Source organism: Fusarium oxysporum, chromosome X (assembly GCF_013085055.1).
Source record: "Fusarium oxysporum Fo47 chromosome X, complete sequence".
NCBI classification, from domain to species: Eukaryota; Fungi; Ascomycota; class Sordariomycetes; order Hypocreales; family Nectriaceae; genus Fusarium; species Fusarium oxysporum.
Window position 1 is genome coordinate 2762056 of NC_072849.1, and position 19966 is coordinate 2782021.

Genomic DNA, 19966 nt, shown 5'->3' on the forward strand with positions numbered 1-19966 from the left:
TAATATAAAATAAGATTTATTAAAAATAAGGTATTATAAATAATAAATCCTATTATTTATAATTATATTAATAATTTACTAATAAATAATAATAAGTAATTAAATATATTTATAAGAAATATAAATATTTTAAAGTAAAACTTAAAAATAAGTTTAGAATTATAAATAAAAAATAAAAGATAAAAATCTAATAACTTAAATAAAAAGGACTTAGTCTAAGCTATCTTATAAAATATTACTACTAAGTATTATAACTTAATATATTTTAATTTATATAAAATAAATATATTACTATTTTCCTTTAATAAATATTTACCTACCTTAGAATAAATTAAATATATATTATTTAACTTATATAATAAAAAAAGATAAATAAAATAAAATTCACTTAGTTTAACTTATATATATTATAACATTTATATATATTTATTTAATAATAAATAAAACTTAGCTTACTAGCTATTAATAAAACATCTTTATATTTATAAGCCTAATATATACTACTTAATTATTAAGAAATATAATATTTTATATTACTTAATATTATAACTTATATTATTTATAAATATAAACTTAATATAAATTAATTTATTTATTAAGAAACCTAAGTATTATATTAACTAGTAAAATTAAACTATGGTAAAAAAGCCTATATAATATATATATACCTAGGACTTAAATCTAAAGTTAAGGATATTATAATAAATATTAGACCTAAGCCTAAAAACCTAAATAAACTTATTAATATTATTATAATTTATTAACCTTTTAAGTTTATACTTAAATAGCCTACTTCTTAAAAGTAAGATATTTTTTAAAAGAATTTAAGTAAATAATAAATTAATATTATATAATAATATCTAATAAGTAAATAATAAGTATATAAGTATTAAATAGCTTAAAAGAGTTTATTAATTATAAATAATACTTATTATTAAGTTAAATATTAAATGAATTATTTTAAATAGTTTTAAAATCTAATAAAATAAACTAAATAATAGCCTAAGAGTAACTTTTAAATTAAAGTTATATCTTAGCTTACATAATATATTATAAATAAGTTATTAAATTTAAAACCTTAAGTTAAATAAAATAATAAAAATATAAAAATAATATAATATTATAGCTAAGGGCTTTAAAACTTATTAAAAACTAATAATAATATATATTATAAGAATTTTTAACTTAAAGAAAAAGTTAAGTTAATTAAAAAAAGAGAAAATTATAATAATATTAAATCCTAATAAATATTTTATAACTCTTAGAGAGACTTTAGTTAGTTTAAGGTTTATATTAAATAAGATAACTTATTATATATCTATTAGGGTAAAGTTTATTTCTTTAAGTAAGTAAGAGTTAAAATTAAAGGCTAGCTTTATTATTAAAGTTAAAAAGGAAAATATATCTTATTAACTACCTAAGTAGTTATAGTAAATAATAAAAGAAATTAAAGTATAATAAATAAATCTACTTATAATTTATTAAATATATAATTCTATATATTTTTATTAATTAAATTAAATTTTATATAAGTAAATTTAATAAGTTTTAATAAAGTTTTATTTATTTTACCTAGTAAAAGAGGGGTAGTAATAAAAGAGGCGCTATAAATTATAATTTTTATATTTTCTTAGTAATTACCTTAAGTATATAAATTATATTTATTAGGTACTTATAATTACTTATAAGCTAGGTATTCTAAGTATTAGCTTTAAAATCTTATTTTAATTTATTTATAAATAGTACTTTTCCTTAAATGTTTTTAGCTATAGCAGGAACTAAAACAAGAATAAAAGGGTAGTAAAGACAAATAGGAATTAATATAGAGCTGAGAGATAACGTGGAGCCTCTTTTATAAACGAGTTGAAAATTTATTTTCCTGAATTCCTAAACATTAGGAACTTCGGGGACGAACTCCTTAAACTACTAGGGTTTCCCGAAGACGAATAATCCTCGGACATGTCCGCCGAGTCGATAAGACTATCACCACTACCCCGCGTTTTATATTAAAAATACTAACCGGTGATATGAGTCTTATCGGGTTAGGAAGGCAGGGTGATAGGAATCTGGACCAGGAAGGATGCGGTTAGGTTAGACACTATCTCGGGAGTCCACACATGTTATCAAATATTCGCCCCGCATTGAATGGAGTAATAACGGACTTGTTGGGGGTAATATTTACAGCTTGACTCTAATGTATCTGGGTCTCAGTAGCGACTTTTGGCACAAGTCCTGTTTGTTATGGTTGTTTTGAGCAGATGAGCCAATCCCGCTGTAGTGGTAAAGAATCGACTATCTAGCAAAACAAGAGTCCTGCCCAGGAGCAGCCTAGTTTGTGTCTAGCATCAAGGGTATCTTGGAGAAGCCAGTTCTGGAGGAGTAAAAAAGCATGGTATGGGATGGTCAAGGACCAAGTCCAAGGATATCAACAAAGGTTTACAATGACTGAACAATCAAACAATTAACCGAAAATCTGATCAAAAATGAATCGACCATTCAGTTAGGTTAGCCCTTGTCTTGACCATGACCGACTCACTCTATTGCGTGAAAGTGGTCATCTGCACACACAGTCCAGCAGCATCTGGTCTATTGCAAGGAGTGCCTTCTCGGGTTAAGGCACAAGTTGAACTTTCTATCCATATGAACCCGCTGATGATGGCATGAGAATTTCCCCATAACCTCAGGCCTTGTCAACTTATCCCTCTCGTTGGTCATTGAAAATCGACCAAAATGACTGGCTAGACTCCCTCCTGCAACGAAACAGGATTCATTAGTGAGCAAGTTGACGATTCTCTATCTATTTACAACAAGAGTCCCAGTAGATTAGTAGGTTTGGGGTACAAATTAATTGACTATGATAAGGCAAGGTAAGCGGTCTCAACTGATTATCTAGCACCATCTCCGAGTCCCTCCCGCACCGCATTACTATCTAGGCAAGGCCGTTATGGATTGGTGTATATTGGTCGGCTCCGTTCAATTCTCAAGTTTATCAGACAATGCTCGGCGCCAAGTGGAGTCAATGGAACAAGGTTTGTCTCTAGGCTGGCGGTCATGCTTCAGGTAAATACAAGTCTTGATTCGCAAGGTTTCCAAAACCTCCATAATCGGAGCAAGCTTTGCCCCGAACACCCCGGATATTGGTATGTTCGTTCCATTTAGGAGAAATCTAGTCCGCCGGTATCACAATCAGCATACCCGGGTCCCGATATTATTTCCTTATGAGCATCAACTTGTATCATGTTGTCGGTATAGAATTGAGACTTTACTCACGATTAGAAGCAACTTGATGAATGTGATTCCACCATGTCTCGAGAAGACTGGTGGGGAAATTGTACTGACTATGGTATCAATTGCACATGGAGAACGGTGTTTCGTTGGGAAATTGTAGGCAGAAGGAGATTTTACATGGGGTGATGAAAAGTCCTTGGCAAGATTTCGAACAAGTCAAAACATGATACTGCGCTCAACATATCGCCATAGATTGGCCTAATCAGGGGAAAGGGCTGTTGACGGAGATGCTCGCTATGAATACTTCATCGTAGCGTCGTGTAGGTCCGACACGTTAACACTGTGGTGCATTTGTACAATCTCTTGACTGGTGTCATTACTCCAGCTATGAAGAGATAAAAAGACGTGGGGTTGTCTTTTGAATACATCAGCGTGGCTTGTAGGCAGTAAAGATTGGTGAAATAACTCGATCGACATTGACAAGTTTCGATATTGTGCTATGAAAATATGAACTAGAATACATCCAAGAATACAAAGATGCATCCCTTTTGCTCGGCAAGACTGGCTAATTTTCTTTCACTGGGATCTCATGGTGATGAGAAACTATGTGACCGTCGGCCTCGAGGACAGGACCATGGAATGATTTCCTCTTGCCACCCCACCAGAGAACAGTAATCAAGGCCAAAGTCCCCACAAGCACAACAGCTTGATAGTTCATCGACTCAGCAGTTACCGGGAGCGACAAGGGAAAACAGAAAAGGATGGTATAGAGCAGTGCATAACATGAGGCAAAGACATTACAGAAGGTGCCAGTGATTCTCCCAAGGTCAAAGTATCGCTTAGGCATGACGCTTCGTCCACGGATAATGAGTATAGCTTGCGGCAAAGCACAAGTGATGTTGGTTGACATGATGGCTAAGCCAATAATGCTATTATATGCGGCCGTAGACGCAACATATAACAGGCCAAACACGATCATGAAAACTCCCGCGAGCGCAGTTGCATTGACCGGCACCCGGAGAGTTGGATGGATCTTGCTAAAGATGTGAGAGTATGGAAGGCCGCCGTCTCGAGAGAAGGCCCAGATGAGTCGACCGGAAGTGACATAACAGCTGACGAGGGCACCGTAGTAGATGAAGCAAATCCAGACAGTGAAGAAAGTGGCAGCAGCTTGAGAGCGGATAGCTTGCATGAACACCTCAAAGACTGGAATAGCTGCCGCTGAGACCTTATCGAGATTGTTGGTACTGAATAGCAGGGCAATGCTCCAGGGGACACTTGTAACAGTTCCGATAGCCATAATAAGGGCAATGACCTTAGGAACTGTACGTTCGGGATTAGGCATCTCTTCAGCAATGTGAGTGGCGCCATCTAAGCCCAGAAAGCCATACATGGCCTGGCCAGTGGCGAGAAGAAATGCCAGGCCATCAGGCCATCCAGTGACATTAACCCATTCTGCAAAGATCACTTTGGCAGGCTGCTTTGGGCTGCTTGTTGCAAGAATGGTTACGAAGGCAACACAAAGGCCAAGAAGGGATGAGAAGAAAAAAATCTTCTCAGCAGTGGGGACCCAGCGGGGGAGCATCACAATCAAGACACCGGACAGGATTGTGATGAGAACATAGACAAGCCACACTTGCCAAGGCTTCCAGACATACGTCGGATGGTAGAGGGAGGCAATGACGAGCGAGGTCTGAGAACAGAAGACGGTAGTGCTAGCAGTGGTGAAAAGCCAGCCTATTCGCTCTATGTCAATGATTTATATTCAAGAAAAGAAGGACATTATAGGTGCCTACCTAAGATGCTGATCCAGCCAACGGTAAATGCCACGGGGGCTCTGTACTTCTCGGTCGAAACCATGAATGCGTAACTGCAAGCGGCGATTAGTAGTTTTGAAAATTGGTAATGCGAGTACACACAAGCGCGCGCATGCGCACACCATGGGGAGCAGAGGGGCGTACTGATATTGGCCACCACTGGAAGGGAAGGCAGAAGATAGCTCAGCAAGGCCAAGAGCCAGGACTGTGCAGGCGAAGCACGCCAGAACAAGACAGAAGACGACTGCTGGGCCACCACCAGCCAGTAAAGGTGGGACAAAGGTTGCAGAGTATCCAATCCATGTGTTGGTGATGGAAAATGCGATAGCCAATGTAGAGCGAAGGGAGAAGATCCGAGGCATCTCTTGGGTAGACGAAACGGTGGCCTCAGCAGCAGAGGCATCGCCTCGCTCACTTTGAGCCTCGGTATGGTCCATGATGGATGTGAGTTTGTCGACTAGATGATTAAGGGAAAGTGAGGAAGCAGAAACATAGAAGGATTAAAGGTTTCCAGAGGGCTTTTGAACAGTTGCTGTGGTTGTTTGAGATGAAAGTTGGGAATGAGACCATGAGAAGGAGTCGTCAATTCAAGAGGCAACAAACCCCAATTTGAGCCACAATTGATTCCGCATGAGCAGCTTTCCTTTTCGACCCCAACGATAAAAGACCACCACCCCATGTTGGAGTTTCGTCTAATCTAGAGCCATCTTTTGGCGAGAAGTCATTGGACAAGAAGGGAGCTGTTCTTAGATTGCTTCTAGACCCTGTGACTGTTCGTTGCATTACCCCGCAAATCTCACCAGAGCGTTCCGAGCCAAGATTGGCCAAGCCTTTTTTCGAGATTGGTCTAACCAAGGTGGTCGATTCCCCAGGATTTCTTTCTCCACAGCCTAGTCCTTCGATGATGGATGTCTCGGGGCTTATCTCTTTCTTGCTTATCTTTGTCCAGGGCACCTATTAGTCCTCGAACAAAGATCCGAGGGCGCGCCGAGCTCTTGTCATTCCCTGCGCCGCAGCTAGCTGATCCAGTGGATATACCTTACCGTATCAACATGATAGTAAACCAAGCCGAGGGATACGGTGCTGCACCGTTTGGAGGAGGTTTCGCGGTATTGGCTGATAACTTGCTCCTCCATCCGGTAACAAAGGACATTCTCCAGCTAATGCGTCTGTATCAATTTCAACCATCCATACAGCTGATGGAGCTCTACCCCTCAGCCCCCAAATGGGCCTAGATAGATAATGGTCTGGAGGAGTTCGTGGCAGAATAGTTTAAACTCCATTTCGGCAGACGGCAAGCCAAGCCAGTTTCTCATGACAGAATAGAGGTCGGAGAAGTTCGGAGAAGTATAGGATAGCCGCCTGGCACTGATGCTCGACAACTACAAAAGGCCTGTGGTTTGCCAAACATCGGCCGCGGTACTCGCAGTACTCAGAAACAGTCGTTCAACCCCAAAATGCATCTCAATCTCTCACTCGTCGCTATACTCGGTCATGTCACGGCCCACTTGCCACTGGCCAGTGCTGCTGACCCTGACCCCATCCCCTACTTTGCCTTCTCAGACATTGGCACCTTCAATCTGTCGAGCCTGAACGCCTCCGATGCACGGAACTCGGCTATCCTTACTCGTCAGGAGGCTGAGCTTTTGCCTAATCGTACCAGGCAGCTTCGACATGGCTCATACCTGCGCAAATTGGCCAAAGGGAAAGACATCTACTTCACTACCAAGGCGAATGGCACCGAGCACGATATTACTTCCTTCTTACACCATTTCGGTATATCCGGGGTAATGATTGTTAAAGATGGGAAGATCCGTCTTGAGAGATACCAGTACGGTAATGAGCCATCATTCCGTAACCAGATTCAGTCTTGCACAAAGTCTTTCATCACAACCTCCATGGGTATCGCAATTGCCCAGAACAAGATTTCCCTCAATGATCCTGTATCGAAATGGATCCCTGAGCTTACCAAGTCTCCATGGGGGCCGGTCCACATACGAAACTTGATTGACATGACATCGGGTGTCCAAGAGCCCAACGGCACCCACAACCCGGACTTGTTCAATGACGTATACCCACGAACAGACCCTGACGCTGTCATCAAGTGGTTTAAGACCTTCGACAAGGTGGCGGAGCCTGGCAAGGTGTTCAATTACTACAACCCCAATTACTATGTTACTTCGCTCTCGCTTACTCGAGCCATTGGAGAGCCTTTGCAGAACTGGGTCTCCAAGAATATCTGGGAACCAGCCGGCATGCAGTACGACGGCTACATGCGAGTCACGGGAGCCGGCCAAGTCGACGGCCACGGAGGATTGGCACTAACATTGCCCGACATGGCCCGCTATGGAATGTTCATCCTTGACGCATTCAATGGCAATGGTGGTCCCCGGGTTCCCAAGCAATGGTTCCATGATATCTCATCTGCAAGTAGTAGCAAGGGGATCCGTGGGCCTGGTTCCATCGACATCGTGCCTGGATTCGGGTATCAAACAGGCTGGTGGACCACTCCCCGGGGAGCCAAGAAATACCAGCTTGGCAACGATGGCGGCTTTGCTGCGCTTGGCACGTACGACCAGGCCGTCTACGTCATTCCCGGCATCAACACCACAATTGTGCTACAGTCCGATAACCCCGTCCACTACCCTAATCTGTTTTACTTTGGACAGCAGTTTGCTACAGCTGCAAGCCTTGCTTTGAGAGAGGAACGCTACTAGTTAGAATATTGGCCTTTCGGTGCTGGGGAAGACACAAAGTGTTTCTACTGCCAAGACGGCTGCTTGCGTAGCGTTAAGCCAAGAGTGGAGATACTGAAGCATACTATCTTTCAAGGATAACTGAGTCGGTGGCCCGGGACTAGCCTAGTATAGAATGCGAACATTGTTATGTCTGAACTTACGAGAACCGACCGAGACGTGAGGTGAGCTATCGATGATGAGCCACAAGGGTTCACAGCGGTAGTCCCAGTACGCGTTGCATCCTGCCTCGGACTTGTAGGGGGAACTATTTGAACAACTGGCTCTCCCAAGATACACTGACTGGAGCCTCCTTATGCTTCGTGATCAAAAAATACAGATTTTCTTACGTACAACAGAGATAACCATGTACGACAAAAGACGCGATAGAACGATTGATAGTTTTGTTTCCCAACTGACTACTGCATCTTTACAACCAGCCGACCGCTAAACTCATGAGCCGCTACTCTCTGGGGAATATCCTCGCCTTCCTCCAGCGGCAGTATGGTCAGGTGGCTGACAATGCCGTGCTCAGAAACTGCATCGATCATCTTTTTAACTTCGTCTGTGCTGCAGTGAAGAGAACCTTTGACGTTGATCTCTCGGAATACCAGGTTGAAGGCATCAAACCTAAAGCCTTCATCTGGCAAGCCGAGGGCTATACAGGTGCCTCTTGGCTGAAGGCGATGCAACGCCCAGTCTGTGGCAGCCACACTATCGGTACAGACAACAACTCCATGTAGTCCCTCGCCGTCTGTAAAGTCAGAAATCTTCTGAGTAGCGTCTTTATCGCCCGAGTTGACTATTAAGTCAGGTCGGAGGTGTTCCGGCACCCCCGAAGCAAGCTTCAGGCTGGCCTCATGGTTATCACTGGCAACGACTCGATAACCCAAAGCCTTGGCAAACTGTACACCTAGCACACCCAGGCCGCCGATGCCGACCAAGGCCAAGGACTGCCCTTTTTCCAGGCCTGTCTCCTTGATTGCGTTCCAGACTGTAGCCTACTTGATTTGTCAGTCTCCAATAAACCAAGTAAATGAGGAATGAGGAAGAGGATATGGACTAACACCGGCACACATCAATGGAGCCGCCTGCTCAAATGACACATCGTCTGGGAGATGAACTAGCGAATAATGCGAAGTGATCATATACTCGGCAAAACCACCGTCCGACTTAACAATTCCGTTCATGGTCTTATTCTCACAGTAGCGAGCGTCCAATGTACCGTATCTGCTCCTTCGCCATCTGCACCCGTTACAGTCATCACAGGGTTTTCTGAAGTTCAAGACACCAACTCGGTCACCAACCTTCCAGTCACCGGGCACATCAGACCCCAGGCTGGTAATGGTACCAGCTGGTTCGTGAGAACCTGTGAATGGTAGGTGGGTCTTGTAAGTACCTTGATAGACTTGGTAGTCAGTGTGGCAGAAGCTGGCAGCGGCAACGCGGATGAGAAGCTCGCCTGAACCGGGTTCAGGGACTGGGACATCGTGGCGGAGCTGGTAATTCTCATTAAACTAAAAAAAAGTAATTTAGTAGAATGATTAGAGCCCCCCTCATCTCGCTCGACGTACCTTTACCAGCCTCAAGGCCTTCATTGTCTTGGGGATTGATTGCTGCGCCATGACGTTCGTTTCAATGATGATAAGAGGCTACTGAACGCAGATGTACTTCACTTTGAGAAGGGAATGGAGGAGCGAGCTTGGGACATATTTTCTTAATTAATAGCTTGATTTGATGTATCACGCGGGATCCGGGTCCGGCCGTAATTATTTCTGCAATCTGTCTCACCTCGCTTCTCTTCATCTCCACATGCAGCAGCCTCTTGGAGAAGAAAAGACGTAGTGCCGATCTTGCATACCAATCATAATCAAGGACTGATAAAATGGAGGAGACTCTGAGATATTGCAGCCCGTTATAGCTCAAGAAAGAATGTTCTAGATGCTTTACATATATCGCAGTACATCATCCGCCCACTAGGTACCTCGAGCAACCCCTGTTAGGCTGTGACTGAGATACTCATGGTCTCAGTTCGGTGTTATCTACTTGTCGATCGTCTCGCCGAGGTGGGGAAACAGTGTTGGAGAAACAACTGTCAGTCGCTCGCATGTAGTTTTGTCTGTCCTCTATCAATCATGTGACAAACATGTAACACTTTGGATGAGGGGTGAAAAAGCACAACACGCAACATCTCAGTAATTAAAGCACTAGCATGTTCCCATTGAAGACCGTCATCATTTTCGAACACAAGGAGGTCATAAGGTTGCTAACAGCTTTACCTGAGCTCCCCCATCACGAGGCTACTTTAATATTACTGCACATTCGACAATGCTCTTGTCGTTGGACGGTTCAAGAGCCTGAAGGACTTCATGGACCAGCATCATGACGCGCCAAAACATAGAGCAATCATAAGCCTAGGAACCACGAGGCTTTGTGGCGAAGCGTTTCCTTTGTGGCCCTTTTCCATCTTGACGATACTACGGATCAACCCAAGACTAATATCTACTCCACATGTCCAATGCAATGCAACATATGACAAATCATGACGTATGCATGGATATCAGGTATGCTTATGATATCATCCAAAACAGCTGGTTTGCGTTACAAGCAGGGCATAAAAAGCTGAAAGATATACAAGGAGCATGGATAATATTTGATAGCCGTGCTTCGCAGTTCAACCCGCATATACTCTCCGCGGTGGCGATGCGTTTGACAACGGAGGACTGGTCTGGGACATCATAGGCGACAAGGGCCAGCTACGAGTTACTGGAAGCACAATTATGTCCAATATGGGTCCCAAAGATTATAAAGTAAGGCTCAAAGAGTACGCCACCGGACGAATTGAGGAGGTCTCTCTTGACAGGCCACTGGATCTGCCACTCACCTCGTAGAATGTCGGCCGTATATATGAGAGCTTTGCAAGTGGGGGAGCACACCCAACGTTTGATGATGCCTTGCGGAGGCATCAGTACCTGGATGCAGTGTTTTAGTCCGCCTCCAAGGGTCGTGCCCAAATTACAATCTAAGTTCTTTGCGGTTGATTGCAGCAAGAGTCCGAGTTATGTTAGCTCTGTAATATAGCTTTGCGAGGGTGAGGCAAGATAGTATACAGAGTTTGCGTTTAAGATATTAGCTGGATGGACATATGTCCAACATCGAGCTTGATTGATGGCAAGTCTGTCTTGATGCCATGATGACGATTCTCAGATCTTGCTCAACATTGGCGTGCCTAATTACGTCCTCGCTATATGTACAGTTTTGTGCATGTGATCCTTGACTCTCGTAGCGCTCGTGACTAACCAGTATTAGATGAATACTAATGCAAATGGTGCAAGATGTTGTTATATACCACAGAGCCCAGCCGATGCTGAATTTCGTCGCCTTAATTTTCAAAGATGCTCCAGATGCTTACGGTCTCCTCTCGAAAATATGGATTATGTGTAAGAATAAAGGAACCCCAGAAGAGCGTCTACGGTTTGACTTTCGTATATAACCTGAGGTCGACAGAGGGTACTGTAATCAAAGCTAAGATAAAGTATGTACTATAGTTACATTGCCTACTGGTTGTTTGCTTGATCCCGTCCCGGCGGCCTACTCCTTTTGACTGAGGCCATGATCCTGACGGATAACATCTACCTGCGTAGCAGCAATGACGGAAGTCGTTTGGAGGCATCTTGATGGAATTGCAAGGCCTTCGACGCTAGGGTCCCATGTCCACCAATACATTGCGCCGTGTCTCGTGGCCGCTGACTCAGAGGTCTCTTTTACCCGACCCAATAAGTCCTAGTAGAACCCATTAGATAGCAGTGTGGAGTATTTGGGAATCCATCCATCCTCATACACGGGCACATGCATATCCGTGTTGAAGTCAAGGAAGAACACTGAATCGTTTGAAGAACGGTGCGACATTCAACGTTACCCATTCCCACTCATTAGTATTTGCAAGGGGATGTCGATACTAACTCAAAGGCATAACGAGCTGGTTATATCGGGACTGGTAGTGATGGCGGCATGTTCAGGTTTGTAGTGCAAAGATGGAGCCATCTAGTCGACAATTTATCTGGTTATTGGGCCTTAACCTACATTTTTCCCCATTGCAGATGACATCCATGCGGCTTAACACTGCGCCTATCTCCTCATAATCATTAATTTCCCCCACAAAGAAGGATTTAGGGCGCTGAGATCATGAACAGGGGCCGTTTTCGAGTTGGTTAAGACTTGGCGGTTGACATACCCCCCTCCTTATGTTGAAAGTGTCAGGGCTGCACACCAACCGCTCATTTCCTTTTCATACCAGGAACACAGGCATTTCCAATTTCAAGAGGGCACTCGTCAATTTGGTAAACTCTTTTTTCCCTTCGTCTTATTATCTTTTATCCACTATGCACTATCGACGACTCATGTACCGTCGTCCATCAATCTAATCATACTTGTGGAAGACCTTGGCAATGACCTGCCATTTACCCTCAATCTTGATAAGAGTTAGGAAGTCTGTGTAATCGGCGCCAGAGGCGTCGCCCTCCATATCGATACGCACGACAGCGGTTGTCTGAGTGATAGCGAGGACGTCGTTGCGGGTCTTGATGTTAGGAGCGCTGCCCTCCTTCTTAATGAAGGTCCAGAGGTTGCCGATAGGACCAGCGAGCATGTCAGGCTTAGGAGGGCTGATGAAGCCGTACATGATGGCGTCCTTGTGGAAGGCCTCGGCGGCTACTTCCGAGCTGCCAACACGGAGACCGTCGACGTACTTGTTGGCCGTGGCGATGACGGCATCGTAGTCGGCGGTGGGGACGGTCTTGATGTTATTGGCCATCGTCTATTATCAGCGCACGAGATCAGAGGCTTGTTGCTATAGCTCGGTCGAAGCTCGGCTTGTGTCAAAGACTTACAGCGAAAAGAGAAGTTGTATCAAGATAATATGGCTGAAATGGTGGTTAAGGATAAATGATGAATGGAAATGTTTAAAGGTGGTGAAAAAGGATTCTTGGCGTACTGATATACTGCCGATTTATTGATAAAAATCCTCTTTGATTCCCTTCGTCTGACAAATCAATTATGCCCCTCCTCGGGCAATGGCCAATCCAGAAGGTTAGTAGGGAGTAGAAAAGACTTATCTCTATTATTCATGGCAGGTAGCCAAGTGGCTCAGAATAACTACTCCAAAACATTGGGGCAAATGAGCCGGCTTACTTTATAGCCCGAATCAAGAGAACATAATGTGGGTCACTTCACTGCGCTCGCTCTGAGTGGTCAACCTCCTCCATTCGTCCCCGCTCGTCCCTCTTCACTCCTGTTGCTTAAGAAGTTATTTTCTTAGTATTAATTTAAAAGGTAATATTAGCTTATAATTATAATAAATAAATTAATTTTAATTATTTGTATCTTTCTAAGTTAATAATTATTAAATTACTTAATATTATACTTATTAAAAAGTTAGTCTTATTAAAGTTTTAAATGTTATTTAATTAAATATTATATTTTATATATAATAATAGGGTTTTTAATTATAATAAACCAAGTAATATTAAGTTTATTATTAGTAAATTATATAAGGTATAATACTACGTATTATTAACCTAATTTAAATTACTGCTTTTTTTATTATTTTACTAAATCTATTCTTATATATAAAGTTAATTAGTTATATATTATACTATATATATTTAGCCAGCTGAAGAGTAAGTAAGGCTCTCTAGCTAGGTTATGTGCAGCTAGGTTCAGGCTGCAATTAAGGCAGCTAACCATGATGATATTGACTTAATAAAGCTTTGCCTGCTAAGGGGCAAGAAATATTTAAATTATATTAGACTTTCGAGATGCTTGGATATAGCTTTTGAGGCTGACTTGTAAACATAAAAAAAAAATATTATATATATTTAATTAAAAGAGGTTAATTTAACTTTTACTAATTAACTTATATAAAGGTTAATTTAATTCCTTTAGTATAACCCTGCCTTTACCTTGTATTTATTTTAAAATACTATATATAGACTTTCTTTACTTTTATATAAGAGGGAAGATATAAAGTACTTATTTAGCCTTAATAATTACATTCTTAAGCCACTTTTTATACTAGGCTAAGCCTATAAATACAGTAAGGAAAGCTACCTTTTCTGCCTTAAGAGACTAGCCTTATTATAAGGCTTCTTTTAATTTCTTTAATATAAATAGCTCTCTAACTAATTAGGTTAAAGATATTATATTACCTTGGTAATTTAGATTTATATAACTAATTAAGCTAATTAGGCTATATTTAAAAATAACTATCTTAATTAGGCTTAATTTGCCTCTTAAAAAGAAGTTTATTTTAATAGTTTTAATTATTTTATAAAATATATAATAATTTTTACCTTTAGTTTACTTTAATATTAATTTAATTATATTAATAAGATTATAATTAATTATATAATAGCCTTAATTAGGCTATAAGCTATTATATATTATTATATTAATAGTTATAATTAATATTAATAATTATAATTAGAAGTTAATTTAAGAAATATATTTAAAGTATAATAAATTAATTAAGTATAATATTCTTTTAGGTAGGATAAAAAAAAAGATTAACTTAGCTACTAAGAGGTAATTAATATTAATATTACTTAGTTAAAGTAAGAATTATATTACTAAGGTAAATAAACCTTATTTAATTTTAAAATTTATAATAATAGCTTACTATAAGGGTCTTATTATTTAAGCCTTTATAAACAAGTTAAAAAAGCTTAATAGCCTTATATAAGGCTAATAATAAAAAAAACATTTTTATATTTTATTTAAATATTAAAGCACTTATTAAGTAATATATAATATAAAACTAAAAATAATAAAATAAGATAATAAAATAAAATATTTATTTTTAATATAATATAATATAAGGTATTATATATTATATTAAAAAATATAATATCTTTAATATTAAGTTATAGTAAACTATATAATTATTACCTTAAACCTTAAGATTTAATTAAATAAATAGCCTTAATTAATAAATATAAAAAGAAAAATCTTTTAATTCTTAGTAAGCTAAATACTCTTTTATTATTACCCTCTTAAGGTAATTATTATTAAGGCTTTAACTCTAAAAGGTTATATTAAAATAAGTTAAAAACGCTTATTTTTATTATTAAATATATTATTATATAACTACCCCTTTAATATAAATTAATAATATTAATATTAAAAAAATCCTAAGTTTATATATTTTTTTAATATTATAAAATTATTAATAAAGACTTATTTTATATTAATATCTTATAAATTCTATAATAAATTAATCTTATAATTTTTAATTACTAAGTATAAACTTATAATATATATAAAATATATTATAAATTAAATAAAGGTATTAAAGAATTTAATTAATTACTTAAAATAAAGTTAAAATATATTAAGATAATAATAAGCCTTTATTAATAGTATTATATTAGGTAGTAATAATACTATATATTAAGTATAGTTTATAAAATTAAAATATATAATTAAGTTAATTAAATTAATAATATAAATATTTTATTATAAGACTTAAGGGCTATTATAAGATAAAGAAGAGGAAGTAAAAGGGAAAACAAGAGAAAAAAAGTAAATTAAGAAAAAAAGGTTTTTATATTTAAAAAAAAACTATAAATATTAATAAACTAAGGCTAGCTTAATAATTAGTAATAAATTAAATTAAGTTATAAAATAATATAATAAGAGAAATAAAAGTTAAAAATAAATATAATTAAATAATACTTAGGTTTTTAAAATAATAATTAAAATTATATTTTATATATTTATTTATATATTTATTTATTTTAACTTTTTACTATTAGATATTTTATAATATTAAAAAAGCTTATAATTAAAAAATAAAATATTTAATTAAGTACTTTATAACTTATATTTTTAAAATTAAGTTCTTCTTAGTCTTTTATATTACTTTTTAAGTTATTATTATAAAATATAATATTTAAAAGGGTTTTAAAAAAGTTAAATTTATTTTTTTAACTTAGAAATTATAATCTTAAAGCTTAATATATAATTATAAAACTTAATACCTCTTAAAAGTACTATTAAATTATTAATATTATAGGCTTTTAAAACCTAAAATATAATTATTAAAATATAATCTTAGTTTAAATACCTTAGTAATTAAATTATATAGTATTATAATAACTCCTTAGAGTTAGAATTAAAAGCCTTAAAGTCTTTTATAAGTAAAATAATAATTACAATATATTAAAATATATTATTAAAAGCTAAGACTTAAAATCTTTAAAATATGAAAAAAGATAATAAGTTAATATTAAAAGGCAAAAAGAATTAAATTATAAAAAAAGAGGTATTAATTATATAAGAAGTATTATAAGTAATTAATTAAATATATATTAATATATAAATAATAATAAATTAATAAAAAATAATAATTAAGAAAGGCTAATTAAATTAGATATTTAATATTATAATATAAATAATAAGGCTAAATTTAATATAAAGACTTATTAAATAGTAATTAAAATCTTTAAGGAAGAATATAATAAGTAAAATTAATTAATTAAATAATTCATAATGTTTTTAAATAGGTTTAAAACTTAAAGGTAAAAATAAGTATAATATTTACTTACTTATAATAATTACTTATTAATTATATTATATAATATTAAGTATATAATATTTATAAAAATTATAAAATAATATAAAGCTTAAAAGAATATAAAATAGATTAATATAATACTTTTAGTATAAATATAAAATCTCTAATTTACTAATAATTAGAAAATTAGTAAATTAATACCTATTAAAGTTATATTACTATAAGGTTATATCTCTCTAATAAGACTATTATACTACTTTATTAATTCCTAAATATAAATATCTTTAAGTAAGCCTTCCCTTAATAGTCGAGATACTGTTAAGTCCGCCTTATTTACATAGATTGTTATATAGTTGCTAAGTAATGGAAACTTAAGTATTTGAAAGTGTATCCTTAAAAAAATAAAATAGGGCACGAGAAATATAGATACATAGAGTAACCATGTACAAGAACGTAATACAACAAGGAATAAACCATCAATGCCAGTTGGACAAGCCTCATATCAGAACAGCACCACGCATACCCACTTACCAGCAATAGTGGCCTCCCTCTTCAAACTATCCAGCTTCGCAGTCTTCTCATCCCTACTCCGAGTCTTCCCAAGTCAAATGTGGCTTAGTAAACGGTGGGCCAGTCATTGACATAACGGATCTGATTAATGCCAAGCTGGGCAATACCAGCGGCATTGTAATAATGGTAGACCAACACATCGTTATCCTTATCGGTGTAAACAGCGGGGTGGCCGGGTCCGTGGATATTGCCATGACTAGCGAGAAGTTGGTTTCCGCCGCCTTGCATCATAGGTTTTCCAGTGCTGTCGGCATAGGGGCCTGTGACCTTTGAAGAGCGGCCAACCATGGTACGATAAGTACTCGCGGTTCCCTTGCAACAGCTGTCGAAAGCCGCCCAGAGATAATAAAAGTTGCCATGCTTTGTAATATAAGGGGCCTCAATAGCTCCACCATTCTGAGGACGAGCGGCGATAGACGTGAGGTTATTCTTGTTGATGGGCTTTCCAGTCTTAGGGTTCAACTGAGTAAGCTTGATACCCGACCAGAAGGAGCCAAATGTAAGCCACCACTTTCCGTCCGAATCGACAAAGAGGTTAGGATCGATAGCGTTGAAGTTGCTGTTATCGAAGGATTCTATGACAAGACCCTGGTTGGTCCATGAGCCAGATGCACCAGTTTTACTCGTGGCGAGGAAGATAGCTGATCGAGATGTACCAAAGCTGGAAGCTGAGTAATACATGTAGTATTGGCCATTGTGATAGGATAGATCTGGCGCCCACAAGTTCCTGTCGCCCTTTGTGTAAGGGATAGTCCAAGGAGCACCGTTAGGAAATGCAGCGCCGACATCGCGCCATGTAGTACGGTCGGAAGACACCTTGAGGCCAACGCCGTTGGATGTGAAAGCAGCGAGATAGGTGCCGTCGGGCTTCTTGACTACAGTAGGGTCATGAATAAAGGTATCGCCTCTGACTGGATCTGGGTTGACATCCGCCCTTGCGAACATTGAGTTTGCCATTGCGCCGAAGGCAAGCATGCTGCCAACGGCAAAGATGCGTAGGGATACCATGTCGCGATTTGGATTTCGAAGACTGTCTAAAAGGATGTTGATGAAGAATTGCCGCTGGGTAGAACTGGACTGTCTTGATGTCAGGCTCTGCAGCCTATTTATCACATTTTGCATATTCGCCCCCCTCCGCCCTCTCCCTGTCTAGTTCTTCTTGGATCTGCCCTGTATTTCCTCCGCGAGGCTATCATGCGATGTTAGTGTCTGCTTCGGGTTACTACAAACGCAGGCATGATTGCAGGGCATTTGGTGCGACACGGGCACAGACCCCTGAGATCCCCGTTAATCCACCTACAACAAGTCGACGGAAAAATAGCTCATGTCGGAGTCGGCCTGTTGAAGTTTGGCTTTTCTTAGCGACTGGTTCTGGAAGAATGCAAGGAACTTAAGGGTTTGCCGAGCTCTGTCCAGGCTGCGGCGTCTCACCGGGCATTGACCGCCTAATACTCCCGTCGGTCCTTAGAAAATGAGTTTCTCCGCTCTGCCTCAGTTCAAAATGCCGTTTGGGGGTGGCTCTAGTTCCTTGCTGACACCCGTCCAAGTCCTTAATATATCGACTTTAAGACTAAGGGGTTGGTGGAGAAACTTGACCCTTGACAATGTTGCTACTCCCTACCAAGCATTATTAACTATGTTACATTCGGCCTCGTGTTGCCGGAAGCGATCGAATAACGTTAAATACGATGTCTCAAGATCAGGTAACCAACCCAATGAAAACATATCCAATGCCCTGAGTACAAGTATAAAGATGTCAGACTATGATAGATAAATAGCTGTAAATTAGGAATATTCACTTTTTCTGTTTAGTCTTTTCTAAAATCGCTTCTTCTGAAATCTCCAATTCTTAACAATGAAGATATCAAATTTCATCAGCGCAAGCCTCGTGGCTCTGCTGTCTAGTGTCAGTTATGTTCAAGCAGCAACTTACTCCAACCCATTGGAACCCAGAAATGGTGGCGATCCCAGTATCGTCTGGCACGCGGGCTGGTATTACATGACATCAACCACTTGGGGCGATGTCCGTCTTAGAAGGGCAAAAACCTTGAACGGTCTCAAGACTGGAGAGTCAAAGATCATTTATCAGAGCAATGAGCCCAGCAGATGCTGCAATGTTTGGGCTCCCGAATTGCACAATGTTGGCGGAACGTAAGTTTTACATTACAATCCATGTGCGGGTAGCTGTACTAACCATTATTGTTCAGATGGCATGTGTATTTCTCTGCTGGAACCCGAGCCAATACCGACAATCAGCGCTCCCAAGTCCTCAAAGGTATCTCCATTCTATTACTAGCATCCGTGGCTTCGACATGAAGCTGACTACTCATACCAGGCGGCGCCAATCCATGGGATGAATTCAGGTTTGCCGGCACCCTCAACACGCCAAACTGGGCCATTGACGGCACCCGGCTCACAATCGACAACAAAAACTATTTCGTCTACTCGTGTTGGAGATCCGATACTGGAACCAACCTTCAAAGTCTTTGTATTTCATTAATGTCCTCACCTACGACTCTCACCGGCGGAGAGTTCCTCCTTTCATCTCCCACTGCCGACTGGGAGAGGTTCGGAGATTTCCCAGTGAATGAGGGGCCATTCGCGCTTTACCACGGAGGAAAGACGTTCATTTCATTCTCTGCGTCCTTTTGTGGATCTCCGCAATACAGTCTCGGATATCTCACGTACAGAGGCAGCGGTGACCCTCGCCAGAAATCCAACTGGAAGAAGTCAGGCCGTCAATTCACTGCTGCCAACGGAAACTTTGGAACAGGTCATAACTCGTAAGTAATCACTGACGATTTCGACTTGTCATCTTCGGGGGTAGTTCAAGGCTGACAATTTCCAACTTCAAACAGATTCTTCACTTCGCCCGACGGAACCGAGACTTGGATGGCCTATCACTCCACTCCCAACGCAGCTGGAAGCTGTGGCGACCGCTTCGCCAATGCAAAGAAGATTGACTGGAACCCAGATGGCTCTCCCAAGCTCGGGTCAGCTCCTGCCGCTAACCAGAACCTTGCAGGTCCTCGCGGTGAGTGAGC

At 39.0% G+C, this 19966-nt stretch overlaps 6 protein-coding genes across 6 annotated transcripts; 2 read left to right on the forward strand and 4 right to left on the reverse strand.

Annotated features, from left to right (window-relative positions):
* Positions 1-3774: 3774 nt before the first annotated feature.
* On the reverse strand, positions 3775-5422 carry FOBCDRAFT_170025 (amino acid/polyamine transporter I). Its single transcript, XM_059608452.1, has 3 exons — positions 5190-5422; positions 5025-5098; positions 3775-4965 (listed from the first exon to the last, which is right to left on the reverse strand). The coding sequence occupies exons 1-3, from the start codon at positions 5405-5407 to the stop codon at positions 3794-3796; spliced, it is 1464 nt and encodes a 487-aa protein (XP_059466087.1). The 5' UTR covers positions 5408-5422; the 3' UTR covers positions 3775-3793.
* Positions 5423-6502: 1080 nt separating this feature from the next.
* On the forward strand, positions 6503-7977 carry FOBCDRAFT_253807 (beta-lactamase/transpeptidase-like protein; the record flags this gene model as incomplete). Its single annotated transcript, XM_054707311.2, has 1 exon — positions 6503-7977. One exon carries the CDS (start codon positions 6503-6505, stop codon positions 7760-7762), a length of 1260 nt encoding a protein of 419 aa, XP_054563286.1. The 3' UTR covers positions 7763-7977.
* A 222-nt stretch (positions 7978-8199) lies between these two features.
* FOBCDRAFT_191562 (chaperonin 10-like protein) lies at positions 8200-9405 on the reverse strand (the record flags this gene model as incomplete). The annotated part of the gene is made up of 3 exons (XM_054707312.1): positions 8200-8781; positions 8848-9297; positions 9355-9405. The coding sequence occupies 3 exons, from the start codon at positions 9403-9405 to the stop codon at positions 8200-8202; spliced, it is 1083 nt and encodes a 360-aa protein (XP_054563287.1).
* A 2698-nt stretch (positions 9406-12103) lies between these two features.
* Positions 12104-12921, reverse strand: FOBCDRAFT_253809 (uncharacterized protein). Its single transcript, XM_054707313.2, has 2 exons — positions 12670-12921; positions 12104-12596 (listed from the first exon to the last, which is right to left on the reverse strand). Exon 2 carries the CDS (start codon positions 12591-12593, stop codon positions 12201-12203), a length of 393 nt encoding a protein of 130 aa, XP_054563288.1. The 5' UTR covers positions 12594-12596; positions 12670-12921; the 3' UTR covers positions 12104-12200.
* Positions 12922-16967: 4046 nt separating this feature from the next.
* On the reverse strand, positions 16968-17930 carry FOBCDRAFT_244779 (putative Arabinan endo-1,5-alpha-L-arabinosidase; the record flags this gene model as incomplete). The annotated part of the gene is made up of 1 exon (XM_054707314.1): positions 16968-17930. The coding sequence occupies one exon, from the start codon at positions 17928-17930 to the stop codon at positions 16968-16970; it is 963 nt and encodes a 320-aa protein (XP_054563289.1).
* An 847-nt stretch (positions 17931-18777) lies between these two features.
* Positions 18778-19964, forward strand: FOBCDRAFT_147035 (arabinofuranosidase; the record flags this gene model as incomplete). The annotated part of the gene is made up of 4 exons (XM_054707315.1): positions 18778-19073; positions 19130-19197; positions 19258-19705; positions 19781-19964. 4 exons carry the CDS (start codon positions 18778-18780, stop codon positions 19962-19964), a joined length of 996 nt encoding a protein of 331 aa, XP_054563290.1.
* Between the last annotated feature and the right edge of the window lie 2 nt (positions 19965-19966).

Coding starts and splice junctions, on each gene's coding strand:
- FOBCDRAFT_170025 (XM_059608452.1), bottom strand. CDS start 5,407: ATGCCTCGGATCTTCTCCCTTCGCTCTACATTGGCTATCGCATTTTCC. Junction 5,099..5,189: donor TCCAGTGGTGGCCAATATCA/GTACGCCCCTCT, acceptor CGCCGCTTGCAG/TTACGCATTCATGGTTTCGA. Junction 4,966..5,024: donor TGGCTGGATCAGCATCTTAG/GTAGGCACCTAT, acceptor TAGAGCGAATAG/GCTGGCTTTTCACCACTGCT.
- FOBCDRAFT_253809 (XM_054707313.2), bottom strand. CDS start 12,593: ATGGCCAATAACATCAAGACCGTCCCCACCGCCGACTACGATGCCGTC.